The following is a 13,557-nucleotide window of genomic DNA, read 5'->3' as shown; positions in this document are numbered from 1 at the left end:
GGACAGTTAATCTTGTAGGTATTAAATCCCACACAAGAAGCTGTCACAGCATCATTCTGTGTGGATGTCCCACACAGAAAACCTGTGAAGGAGCAGTCGATCCACCCTGTGTGCCAGTTTGTCATCACACGCCGTGAAAGTAGGAGCTGCTCCTCCCTTTTCAGACAAATGAGAGGGCTGCATTGAGCTCAGCTGAAAGCCAACTCTGCCGTGGGCGAAGGGAGATCATCCTCATGGTGTATCGGGTTGCACAGGTGGAAACACCACCCAGCCTCTGCACCGTCACTCGACCTCATTTAAAGGGTGCTTTAGTCAGCACAGTGTGTTCACATGTGGGTGGTAATCCAGCTAGTCATGAGGATGAAAAGTACAGTCGATCTTATGCAGGCGTAACACCCTCTGCGGCTTTATGGACACTTTAGTGAAAGTGTTTTGTTTTGCACAGTAGGTTGGTTTATCATTTGACTGGTGGGTTCTTCTGCATCATGTATTATAACCTCATAAGAAGCAGAGAAGGTTTTATGCATTTGAGCTGTTGCAGAAAAATACTGACTAAATCTGTTTGATTTTTCAATGCGCTCTTCAAACTGTTTCCCCTACAATACCACGCACAGCAGTGGAGTGTCTCGTAGACAGCTTTTTATTTCATTTGGAAGAAATTAAAACAAATTGCGGATTGTGGTGAGACAGCTACAGAGACAGTTTGGAAAACATAAAAATAAGCTATTAAATCTTTGGAAAAACATTTGGTTTTCTTATGTTGAAGTTTAAAACTGAAAGTGGCAGCCGTCTTTAAAAGTCATAGTGATTGATGTCCAGCCTGTCAGAACAGTTATAGTTCTATGTGTTTTTACACAGAAGATTGTGATTAAGCCCTTTGTTCTGGAAACATCTGTGTATGAACTAGCAACTCTGTCCTAGGCAGCTTAATTCAAGCAGGGGACTTTTTTTTCTGTCAGCGTCAGGCATAAACTGCACTGTCTTTCTATCTTTGTTCAGTGTAGGAGGCTTTGAAGAAGGAAGTCATGACTGCACACAGTTTTATATACAGATACTCAAAACCAGATGGATTTTGGCGGATTATAGGAACTCTATCTGAGATAAAACCAAATTCCTGTTTTCTCCCAACTTCCTGTGAGGAGAAGCAGGGAGTTTGGTTTCAGCCCAGACACCAAAGCCTGCACAGAGTGCACTGGTGGGATTTTGTTTGTGTATATAAAAGTTAATCTGGGTTATAAGTTGAAAAGACAAAAGGCTTTAGCATGTGGATGGACATAAGAGCTTGTAGGGAGCCTCAAGTGGAGATAAGCAAACTGGTCCAGTCAAGGCTTCCGATGCTATCTGAGTCAATAAGGAAAGGCAAAAGGGACAAAGGTCTGTTTAGAGTGTTAATGTGCCACAGGCTTCCACTCTCCAAAACCCTCATGCTTTTGATTTAGTTTGTTTAGTGTGTCTCGACAGCCTTGCCTGCGACAATCACAAACATAGAGAGCTTTGTTTAGGAGTCTCTGTTACTCAGTAAAGAGCAGGTTTCAAGGTTGCTCAGTGGTCACTGGCTCTTGTTTGTGAGGAGGCGGGCTGTCACCAACATGTCCTGTCTGTGTGGCCTGCAGGCCGGTCGCTGTCTCTTAAAAAACACCCAGCGCTCTGCACCGGTGAGATTAAACCTGAGGGATTTGTACTTCTTACCGTCTGCCTGTCAGGAGCTGTACGCGGAGTGACGAAGCATGTTGTGACGGCTGTCCTCGTGGTATCAACTGGATGAATGGATGGACGTTTAATCTGCGCCTGAAAGAAGATTTGAGGCCAGGGAAGCGAGAGAGGGCAATTAGAGGGGAGAGGGATTTAGGGTCAAAAGCAATGAAGGGTGTGACTCTTCCATGCGTTTCACCTGCAGTGTTTATTGCAAGCTGTGTATGCTCTTGTGCGACAGTGAATTTGAGGTGGTTTGATCGTTTGTGCAGCAGAACAGCTGTGGAGCCTTCTCTGCTCTCACGGTATGAGTGAACAGAGGGGGGGCCATGAAAGTTTAATGAGGTGATTGTATTATACAGTATGCAGTCCAGTGTGTAGCTGCTCCACTGTGACATCCCCACACAGCCCTGTTACATGTGTTTATCAGTCTCATGCAATTGATGTGCATGGACTAGGGCGTGACTAGAAAACTGTGGGAGACAAACCTTAGTGTGAAACTTAAAAGGCGGTTGAGTGTTTGTGAGGTGCAAGTAGCTGCATGCAAGGGAAACACAAAGGAGATTTCCCTTTGGGGTTTGTGTAACATGTTTATCCTTTTAATAACTGGATTAAACCAGCAACTGACAACTGATTTCACTTTTAACGATTATTTGATTAGTTATTCAGTTCTCCAAGTGATAATAGTGTCCAAACCCAAAGCCAGAGGTGACATCTTCAAATGGTTTTTAGACTGACCAAAGAGCCAACACTACCCAATTTATAGAGAAATCAGCAAATTCTCATGTTTATGAAGATGGAATATGGATCTACTTTTCATTTAATTTTATTTTAAAATTTTGGAGAATTATGACATTTTTGCAGTGCTCAACAAGAAATTTACATCACTATCAAAATATGGAAACATGCAATGAGCTCAAAGGAAAAGACTGGGTGAATTATGGTGAATAAGAAAAATCATATTATATGCACACACACTCACTATTCACATATTTGTCCCAGGCATAATGTATTGTTAATTTATTTTATTTTAATTGCTTAATACACAATGGACTGCACTAAACCAGTACCAGAATCAAGTCTGTTTTGAGCTCAACAAATAGTCGATTGAAACAAATAAATCAACAATAATTTGGATCCAGCCGAAAAAAGATGAAGCCAGACAAATCCAGTACTTTTAGGAACTTGCCTCCTATGCTCTTTTTAGCTATTATTTTATTATATAAACCAGTAAAATTGATAACCTATCAAAGTAAATCAATAAACCAAACAGTATTTTTGTATTTTCATTGGGCTGCTCCTTCATCTCTAAAGAAACAAATTGTTACTCATTGGAGATGGATAGAATCAATTGGAACTGAGTTACACTGTGCTGTCAAAAAGCGGCAGCGGGTTCAACTCCTGTATTAGCAAGACTAGGGTTTTTATTAGCAGTGGGCTGAGCACTTGAATGTGTGGCTGCAGGACCCTCTCTTTGACCATGGAACAAATTAGTCTGTGACGGTCTGTGACTAGGCTCTTTTCGCCTGTCTGCCTCTCTGTGCATCAAATACGGGCCCTGAGCTGGATAGGGCCTCTGGCTGTAGCATGCCTGCACCTACATCACCCTCGTCCAGCGCTGAGAGGCTGTCGCTTCCCATTTCCTCTCTGTGTGTGGTTGTGGGACAAGCAGTGCCCTCTGTACGTACACTGTGAAACCCACTCCACTTTCTCCCTCAATAGCTGAGATGATTCGTCTGTGATGGCGATGAGTACTGTAAATGATTTCACACTGCACACGAGATGCTGACTGGGCTCTCCCTGCCTCTAATCGATTGACCCTCTTTTACAGCCAATGTGGCTTGTTAACTGGTCTCCAGTTCCCTGCTGACACAGTGACCCTAATGGAGGAGAATTACTGCTGTCTCGTCATGCATTAACCTTCCTCCTCCACTCCCCCTTCATCAACCCTCCCTCCTCTTCCATCCCAACCTCTGCTCCCATCCCCCCCTTCAACACACTCATTGGTTTCACAGCAGCTGGGCAGACGGGGCGAAGTGCACATGCATTCCCGTCCAGTCACATGGCTATGAGCCTCTGGGAGTCTTGGTCAGGTGACACTGCAGCCAACCAAATTAAAGCACCAAAACTGTTAGCACATTATAGTCCTTAATTAGTTTAAACATAAATTAGGCATGGTCTGAGTTGTGAGAGGTCAGATGATGCTCCAGGGTTCTAATAAAACAGTGTTCATTTCTATTTGGTAGATCTAATCCAGAAAACACAGAAATACTTTAAAAATACAGGGGATTGTCACTGTATTAGGCCCGAGAATGAAGACAGAAATCATATGTGCTTTAGACCCTGTTCACATCTCAAGAGATCTGCCATCAATTGCCTTTTTTGTGTTTTAAGTAACCTTTGAGTTTCTGTATGGGTTTGGGAGATTAAATTATGTGTAGCAGCTCACCCCTAGTGGCTGCTGTCTTCATTATTTACAACTGTGAATATTTCATGATGACATCAGGGTAGGGGTGTGCAGTATTGGGAGAGGGCTGCCCTAATGAGCCATGGCACTCAGCTCATCTAGTCCTAAAAACAGACCAGGAGGGCTCTGCTGTGGCGCCGCAAAAGCTGTACGAGGGCCTGTAGTAAAACAAGAATTCAACTTATTTTGGTTTGAACTCTTGCAGAAATAAAATAAAACATCTTACTCTTACACTAGCAAATCCTGAGGCAGAGCTCTGAGCACAAAAGCAAGGTTTTATGGCATTATTCTCAGAAAATCAGAAGCTTGTTAAAACTATGGCAGTATTATCTTGGCTGGAAAATCAGGTCAAAAATTAAACATTGTAAATTGTTAGTGAAACAGTAAAAGATGTAAGTGAAGGCCATAGTCATAATTTGTCTTGTGTAGTTGTAAAAATGTGTTCAGACATGTCCTCTGAGGGAGATGGAGATTTAAGAGGCAGGGTCATTAGCCCCCAGTGACTCTGAGATCTAACTTTTTTGTGCTGTGTGTTTGTACGTCATACAGTGTGATGAGTCAGAGAACTTGTAATGCATTCGATGAGACAGAAGAAAACTAAAACCAACCCAGTGCTGCTCATTCAGACTGTCAAAGCATTGCCTTTAAGCCCTAGTTTCTGCAAGTCAGGGTCAGTGTTGGTAATCTTAGTGAACATCGAATGTGATTTCAAAGCAACTCCTTGTCCTTTTTGAGATGCTTGCAGTGTGTTTTTCTTCGTGCTTTTATTCTAAGCTATACCAAAACTAACAGCATTTTCTGTTTGTTTTGTTGCAGTGAGGGGGTCTTCAAGTGTCCTGAGGACCAGCTGCCGTTGGACTATGCCAAGGTATGAGTACACCCTGACACCACAGTGCCACTCATTCCTCATGCCAAACTGATGTTGAATTGAACAAAAAATATAAATACTTCAAAAAAATACTTCAATTCTTGATCACCAAGAATAACAAAAAAGGAGCTCAGATCGTGATGACCTTTAAAAAACTTGCTTCATTTTATATATATTGGACATGAAGCACACGATGAAAACAGAATCCAAGAGGAAGGGGGTGTCTATATTACTCTAATAACTTTGCCCCTTATATACAAAACTTGGAGCAGAAGAACCTTAAGGCCAAAATGCACTTGTTAGACATTTGAAGGCAATGTACTCAAATGCAAAGTGTGCATTTATTGTGGAGTTGAAAGAAAATCATCCACAGCTACGACATCAGCTCAAATATGACAAAAACACATTTTTTTGCTCACGTCTTCAGTGAGTCGCATTTGAACAGCATTTACAAGACCATGTTCATTGTTATCATCATGAAAATCACTACATACCATTTACATCATGCCAACTACTTCCATGAGAAACTGTAGACCTGTGGCTCAAACTTAATGGGAACCAGAGAGTTTTAAATTTGTAGTGGCAGTTACATCCCCAAACCCTCCCACCCCAATGGTTTTAACAGGTTAAACTTTTTGGAATAATACATAAATAAATAATAAAACATCTGTCAGTGAATCATTCGATAATGTTAAAGCAATAATCCACGTCTTTCCCCGAAGTCAGAGGTTACATTTCATTTTATTACAGTGGGAAAGCAGATCATTTGACTGATCTGATAGAAATCGAAGGGATAATTATTGAAAGCTCCATGGTTTTTCCTTTAAATCTGTCCCGGTTCACAGACACAAAACCATATCCAAATTTGACTTGGCTTATTTTTCTTTGTTTTATTAAAGGCGCTTAATCAGATTGTGCTCAGGGGAAAAAAGATAATGACTAACTGTAGTCGGAGTCAGAGGATGGCTTTGTCCCTGTTGTGAAGTGAGAGTGCAAAACAAGGATAAGAGCTTAATTCTGAACTATGCATGAGAGATTTTAAAAGCCATTAAAGAACTATGGACAGTAAATGATCATCCCTGTTTCTGAGCAGCTTTTGGTATCCACTGATTGCACAAGTATTGGAGAGTCAACCGCTATATGTAATTCTCCCGTGCCATTAGCTTTAGCCTGAATTAGCCATCGAGCCATTAAACCAGGGCTGCAGCAGGATCAGCGTGGCAGCAGTGCTGCTCTGCATGCTGCACTAAGAGCGATGAGGGTGCCTGTAATCGCAGGGACTCCCCACGGGAAGGATGTGCTCATGGCACACCTGTCAGACGTTGTTATTTGCCAAGGCCCTCACAAGCTCCTAGTCGCCGGTAAATTACCCCGTGCTGGTGGTCTATTGTCAGTGTTATTGTAATGCTCACTGCACAGTGTCCTTCGCTTACTCTGAAAACATGCATGAACACAACCTTGCTCTGACAGAACCACAGTAAGAGTGCTGCAGTCATTATTAAAGGATTTTACTACTGCTGCTGCTGCTGCTGCTGTAGCTGCTGTAGTAGTAGTAGTGTGGGACTTCAACCGACAATGCCAGAAGCAGACAGAATAAACCCCAAGTTTGAGCTCCAAAGAGCTTAACCCCCCTGATCTGCCTGGGACTAAGTTATTAAAAGGTCATTATTGCTGTCCCCCTGCAGATTCCAAGAGTGGAACAATGAAAGAGTGTTTCAGTTTGCTTTAAAGGATTTTTCCTTCTTTGCCTGCCCTCAAAGAATGTGATTATGGCAGCAAAATAGCATGTGCCTTTACTGCCACTGTGCAGTAAGTCAAAGTTAGATTTTAATTTTAGATGTAAATGTGCTTTATTTACAAGCATTACTGTAATTATTAATCTGAACACTACACATTAAAAAGCAGTAGTTAATCAGAAAACAGCAGGGTAAAACAAGAAGTGATGAGCGATAACTATTTTTTATCTTTTTGCATATTCCAGTACAGGGACACACAAGCGCAGTCAGGCTGTTACTGAGCTGTTTGTTTGGAGGGCTGTTGTGACATTTTGAGGAAGTGGCTTTTCTTGTTTGACCAGTGCTCTGCTGCTGTGACAGCATGGGGGGATGGAGATGCATACGGAGCTGTAAATCCTCAGGACAGCATACTGTAGGGGAGGATTTGGGGTGTTTGGGCAAAAAACTGACTCATCCCCATCGCTCAGTGACCGGAGAAAAAAAATAAATCATTGCATTCTCTGCTCTCTCTCAAAGGTCCCATAAACCAACAAACCAACTCATTATCACTGCAGTGGTTGGCTTAAGACTTACTGCTGGTTTAGCACACAGTCCCAACAGTTTGATTTTACACTTTAACAGATCAGGGATTCAACTTGTAAATAAAGATTTATTCTTTTATGAATTCTTGTTGAAGTTATCATATTGCTGTCCTTCTAAAAACAATTATTACATATTTCCATAGCCTTTAAGTAAACCATGTTGACTATTTAATGAATTTTAGTCCAGTATTATATGAGAAATAGATGGCCACAGCAAGCAACAATCAACAGCTTTAATCCGTTCTTAAAATGTACTTCTACAACTGTAGTTTTCAGTAATTTAATAAATAAATATTATATTTATTGGGAACTATTCAAAAATGTTAATATATATGTGGTGCTCAGGCGTCAGAGCACAAAAAGGAGTATGACAAATATTAATATTGTTTGTGATTTTGACAGTTTAGACAAGTTTTATTCATTTGAAAGTTGTAATGTATGATGCTATCACTACATGGCCATAATTTTCTTCTATGAATCATTTTTGTCTTTGGACAGCCATAATGATAGTAGTGTGTAGTGCAAGTCTTTAATTCCTCACACGAGGCTGTTAGGTTGAAATGTTTACAATTGTACATATGCTGTATAAATAGGGTTTAACTTTGTCAACCAACTTGACCTGGTCAGATCCTCTAATCTGACCTCCTGACCTACTTTTCTTCTTCAGATCTATCCAGATCCAGAGCTGGAGCAGCAGATCTTAGCCTTGCCTATCCGCTGCATCCACAGTGAGGAGGGCTGCCGTTGGACCGGCCAGATGAAGCAGCTGCAGGTGAGAGGCCGTACCCACTTTCCAGTTCCGTGTTATCTGTCTTGCCGTACACACTTCAACTTGTGTGTACCTGCTGCCTCCCCTCCTCGCCTCTTCTTGTTTGTGGTTGGATCCTGGCAGAACGCCGATGCGTGGGTGTGTGCGATGAGTATGACATGTTCTCTCTCTGCCTCCCTCAGGGCCACTTCTCCACCTGCGCCTTCAATGTGATACCCTGCCCCAATCGTTGCTCTGTCAAGCTGACACGTCGCGACTTGCCTGACCACCTGCAGCACGACTGCCCCAAGCGCAAAGTCAAGTGCGAGTTTTGTGGCAGTGAGTTTACTGGAGAAGCTTATGAGGTAAACACAGAGACCAAACCTATTTTTCTTTCTGTTCTCTCTGGAACAGCTTTGCAGGAGCTTGACGTAAACACACTGAGTGACGCCACATAATTTCCATGTCCATATAAAAAGCTTCTTTGAGAGAAGCGCTAGAACATGTGTCACAGCCTTCACAGTCTATTTTGAAATAACACGTGTGTTGGCAAAAGGGAAGAAGCTTTGACTGGGTCTTTTATACCGAATCTTTTTTCCGCAGTGAGAGGGCTGAAGTACCTCATAAGTCTCCTCACTAACACCTCTGTCATTTTTACCAAGCTGCCCCTCTTCTGTTTACTCTGGTCCACATGTGTACACAGCAACCAGGCATCAATCTAACTTTTGGCTTTCCCTTTAGAATTACACACTAATGTTATGGAATGGCTGCCATTCAGAGTTTTCAGCAACCTAGCCAAAGTGATAACTACATAATACCAAAGCATATTTTCTCAAAACTCCATTTCAGTGAACAAAACAAAAGTAATTTAACTGCCATTCTTACAAAAGCAGACACAGTTTAACCTATCCATTTATAGCATGGATTAACTTCTAATTATTTCTTTCTGTTTTGTCCCAGAACCACCAGGGAGTGTGTCCCCAGGAGAGCGTTTACTGTGAGAATAAGTGTGGAGCAAGGATGATGCGTCGTCTGTTGTCCCAACACAGCATGGCGGAGTGTCCAAAACGCACACAACCATGCAAATACTGCGGCAAAGAGTTTGTCTATGACACAATCCAGGTCAGTTTACTATCTTAATGTATACTTTTCTGCTCAGATTTTCATATTACCAGAGTGTTTGAGCACCTGCTTCTCCTTGTGGCTCCACGTGATGGCATATGTTAATGTAATTGTATAATGTCTTCATAATGTGCATTCGAGCATTTCTTTGCAGAGATAAACGCTGTATGTTCTGTTCAACCTTTAATGAATTAGCAGGGTTTTGTATGTTTCTTGGCAGCATGATCCCAATTTTTAATATGGCCTCATGTTGCAGGATTGACCACTTTTTATTTATTTTTTGTAATATTTTATATTCTTATTTTGAAGTATCATTTTAAGGGCATATTTCTCTGATTGTCCGACCCTGTGTCAAGCCTTCAGTCATATTAACATTGTCCTTTATGGCTCGACAGAACCATCAGTACCACTGCCCTCGTTTTCCTGTCCAGTGCCCAAACCAGTGCGGTACACCCAACATTGCCCGGGAGGATCTGGCTAACCATGTGAAGGACAACTGTGGCAGCGCACTCGTCCTCTGTCCCTTTAAAGACGCCGGCTGCAAACACAGAGTAAGCCTCACCCACACAATCAAACCTTAAAATATACTTTAATACTGTTAATACTGCTATTGAAATGCTAATGAAGTGCTAGGTTTGTTTGTTTGTGTTGTTTACATGCTCTTTGCTTGATATATTTCTTCCGTATTCGTGCTCACCAGGTCCTCGTGATGATTTCTTTCTTTTTGAACATACATTGCTCTGTCTGTAGGGTCTGTTTTAATGAGAGCAACACATCTATATTCTGACAACACATTTCTTTCTATTTCTGAAACTGACGTCAATTTGTGAAAATGTGGACATGCTCGAGGAAAAGCGGCAGATGAGCCTCTTACTCTGTGTTGTCGGCTCTGGGTGCTGTTGAGAATTACAAGGCATCTGGAAAGCTTGATGTATAATATTTACAGATGGTCTGGCAGGAAACAGAAAGCGTCTCTCAAACCAAATACTGAATATTAAATCTAATAATCCAAGTGCTGTCATCATGCTTAGTATGGAAGACATGGATACAGTATGTGTAGCTGTGCATGTGTTAAATTTGTTTGAAAAAAAATGACCACATTAATACTGTGGCACGCAGCAGCTTCTGCATTTTTAATCTCTGTTCTGTGTCTGCAGTGCCCCAAACTGGCTATTGGTCGTCACCTGGAGGACACCACTAAATCCCACCTAACTATGATGTGTAACCTGGTGGGGCGCCAGCGGCAGGAGATCCTGGAGCTTCGGAGGGAGATGGAGGAGCTGTCAGTCAGTCATGATGGCGTTCTCATCTGGAAACTCAACGACTATTCCCGCAAACTCCAGGAAGCCAAACTCCGAAGTAACCACGAGTTCTTCAGCCCGCCCTTCTACACTCATCGCTACGGCTACAAGCTGCAGGTGTCGGCCTTTCTAAACGGTAACGGCAGTGGCGAGGGCTCCCACCTGTCCGTCTACATCCGCGTGTTGCCAGGAGAGTACGACAATCTCCTGGAGTGGCCGTTCTCCTACAAGGTGACTTTCTCCATCTTGGACCAGAGCGACCCATCGCTCTCCAAACCGCAGCATATCACCGAAACCTTCAACCCTGACCCCAACTGGAAAAACTTCCAGAAGCCCTGCAGCAGCCGCAACTCGCTGGACGAGAGCACCCTGGGCTTCGGCTATCCCAAATTCATCTCTCACGAGGAGATCAAGAAGAGGAACTACATCCGAGACAACTGCATCTTCATCAAGGCTTCTATAGAGATTCCCCAGAAGATAATGGGTTAAGATCTGATCCTTGTTTTCTTTTTATGAAGGAGAAAGATAGGTTAAAGACTGGAAAAGATGCATAACCTTGAAAACTTCTACACACTTACCCTTTAGATACTCTCTGCCCCTACAGCCTCTCCACCACAGAGCTTGAAGCAAGTCTGTTTGGCTGTGTTAGCTGACTGGAAGGACCTGATATAATGCAGAGGAGAAAGTGTTTGGTCTGCAGAACCATCACTCTCTGGTATTTCTTTTGAATTTTGTTTAAAATCTATTTGTTGACCTTTTATTACAGTCTACAACAAAAACGCCTTGGATATCAAACAGTGCCTAGAGAGTTTATCTTAAGTTATATTTTTGTTGTTATTTCTGCAGTACAAATGATAAAGATTATGGAAAAGGTATAAAGAGGAGGGATGAAGGGCTTCACTAAGCCTCCGCACTTACCAGAACGAAAGTTAGAAGGTGGTCGGTTAGTGATGTCCCGCTTTATCTGGGGTGATCTGATGAAGAGGGAGCTCAGCAGACTCAAGCTCAAGCCCAGCTGCCTTTTGTTTACATGTTCGTACAGTATACTCCCAGTAATCCTTTAACAAACACAGAGCCCTTGGTGTGAAACCACTTGTGATGTTTGTGCACACAAACTGACAAATCAACATTTTCAGGTGAGAAACTTGCAACATCCACCCTGGTGATTCACATTTTACTTACAAATTACAGAAATTTCTTTGAGCCTCCATATTATCAGAACAACATTAGAAAAACAAAAAATATAACAAAATCAGTGCTGTTTTTTTGAATAAAAAACTGGAAAAACAAGATTTTCACCTGACAGGAGATCCATCCATTACAGACAACTTTGCAGACATACCAAACCGACACTTCATAGAATCTCTATGGAGCTTCATATTGATTGTGGAGTCCACCAATAGACAAAAAGCACCTTTTGTTGGTCTTCAGATGAGCAGAGCAGACAAAGAGGCCAGCCACACTTGTCAGAGAACATGTGCATTTAAATAGTGAAGGAAAAGCCATGTGGCCTTTTTATACAGTATGTTTTCGCATGAGGGTGGGGGGTGAGCAGGGCGACATAAACACCTGCATGCTTCATGTGCTACCACCTGGACCACATTTTTGTACTGTAACCTGTATTCTTGAAATCCTCTCCCATTGATGGCTATTTTTTTTTCTCTTTTTCTGATCGCAACAGTTTGAAAGTTGTCCTTAAGAAAAACTTTTTATGTTAATTTTGTTTGTTTTATATAAAGAAAATGTGAACAGCATTGGTTTATTACGTAGAGAGACGATGTTTTGACTCATCCCAACACTTGGCTGTGAAGTGTAGTGTTTTACATAGCCTGGCGGTGGACGGTGTGCACAGGCTGTTTGAAAAGATGGTTAATGACACGGTCTCTGCAAATATGTGGGTGTCTCTGGACTGACTGCACCTTTGTTGTTACCATGGTCACCAGTGTCTATCTTCAGCTCGGCACACAATGTGACGATGAGGAGCAGCTAAAGATAAACAGCCCAGTGGAAAACACCTGTATCAGACTCTATCACAGCACCATCAGAGGGGTGGAGGACTTTGACTATACAGTCCATTCATGATGTTTGTGAATACTAATGTAAAAATGCAGAAGCACATTCTGTCTTTTATTATACATGGGATTTCCTGATTTCTTGTCATAATACCAGCTGATATTTTACAGTGATTTAAAGAAGTGAGAAGATAAAAAAAGGAAAACAAACAAAAAAACTTTTTTGTAAGATTCTGTATTTTTAAAGATGCGTAGCTGTTTTATACAAACACTTTTTGTTGGAGAGTCGGGGTTGACTTTGGGAATTTTCAGACCCTTTCGTCTCTTGGACATTTGGATAATTTGTTTGTCTGTGTGGTTTGAACCTCACATTTTGTCTGTATTATTTCCTCTTAAAAGTATTTATTTTAAGGAGCCATTATGTGAGTTTGAACAAATGGCACTAATGTTTTAATATGTTGATTGAGGAGTGCTTGTCAATTTCTTAATTGAAATAAAATACCATATATTATAATGCATTGACATCTCTTTATAAATATCACTATATGTTTATAACAACATTTTAAAGTTCTTCAGTGAATGGAGTCTCAGACAGTTGTCTATATAAACATTGTTGTGGACATAATGACTCAGGAGTTGTGTGTAACAGAAACTTACCCCACAGGCTTTCCCTGGATTAGATTACACTTCACTACTGAAATGTATACGAAGGGCGTTTTTCTATGATACTTCATCATTATTGGAGGACTTGCAAAAAATATCCAGAAAGAATGGTCTAAAGCCAAGCAGTAAAGGCCAACATACCTTGGCTTTTAGTCCTACATGTCTCAGAATGCAACTTGATAGTGTTTCTTTAGAACTTCCCAACCAAAACCGCCCACGTTTTCCATACCTCCGTATTATGTGAGTGCAGGTTAGTTCTTTTAGTCCACCATTTTGTTCTTCATCATTGTTATGCTCAGATTTATCTCCATTAGCATGTAAAGTAAAAGATAATTGAGACAAAACTTGAGTAGTGACTGTGGAAAAT

The 13,557-nt window shown here is 41.5% G+C and overlaps 1 protein-coding gene across 2 annotated transcripts in view; it reads left to right on the top strand.

Annotated features, from left to right (window-relative positions):
• traf4a (tnf receptor-associated factor 4a) overlaps positions 1 to 13,041 on the top strand; it is a 29,027-nt gene extending 15,986 nt beyond the window's left edge. Inside the window, exons 2-7 of one of the 2 annotated variants that reach the window (XM_030152738.1) lie at positions 4,976 to 5,027; positions 8,012 to 8,116; positions 8,296 to 8,457; positions 9,053 to 9,214; positions 9,610 to 9,765; positions 10,372 to 13,041. In XM_030152738.1, the coding sequence (XP_030008598.1) occupies positions 4,976 to 5,027; positions 8,012 to 8,116; positions 8,296 to 8,457; positions 9,053 to 9,214; positions 9,610 to 9,765; positions 10,372 to 11,004 (1,270 nt within the window). In that variant the 3' untranslated portion in view covers positions 11,005 to 13,041. The remainder of the gene's footprint in view (positions 1 to 4,975; positions 5,028 to 8,011; positions 8,117 to 8,295; positions 8,458 to 9,052; positions 9,215 to 9,609; positions 9,766 to 10,371) is intronic. The other variant, XM_030152736.1, reaches the window with a different exon arrangement.
• Positions 13,042 to 13,557: the final 516 nt, after the last annotated feature.

This window comes from Sphaeramia orbicularis, chromosome 13 (genome assembly GCF_902148855.1).
Source record: "Sphaeramia orbicularis chromosome 13, fSphaOr1.1, whole genome shotgun sequence".
In the NCBI taxonomy this organism is placed as follows: domain Eukaryota; kingdom Metazoa; phylum Chordata; class Actinopteri; order Kurtiformes; family Apogonidae; genus Sphaeramia; species Sphaeramia orbicularis.
The sequence above is the reverse complement of the archived record's forward strand: the minus strand, read 5'-3'. Positions and strand labels throughout refer to the sequence as shown.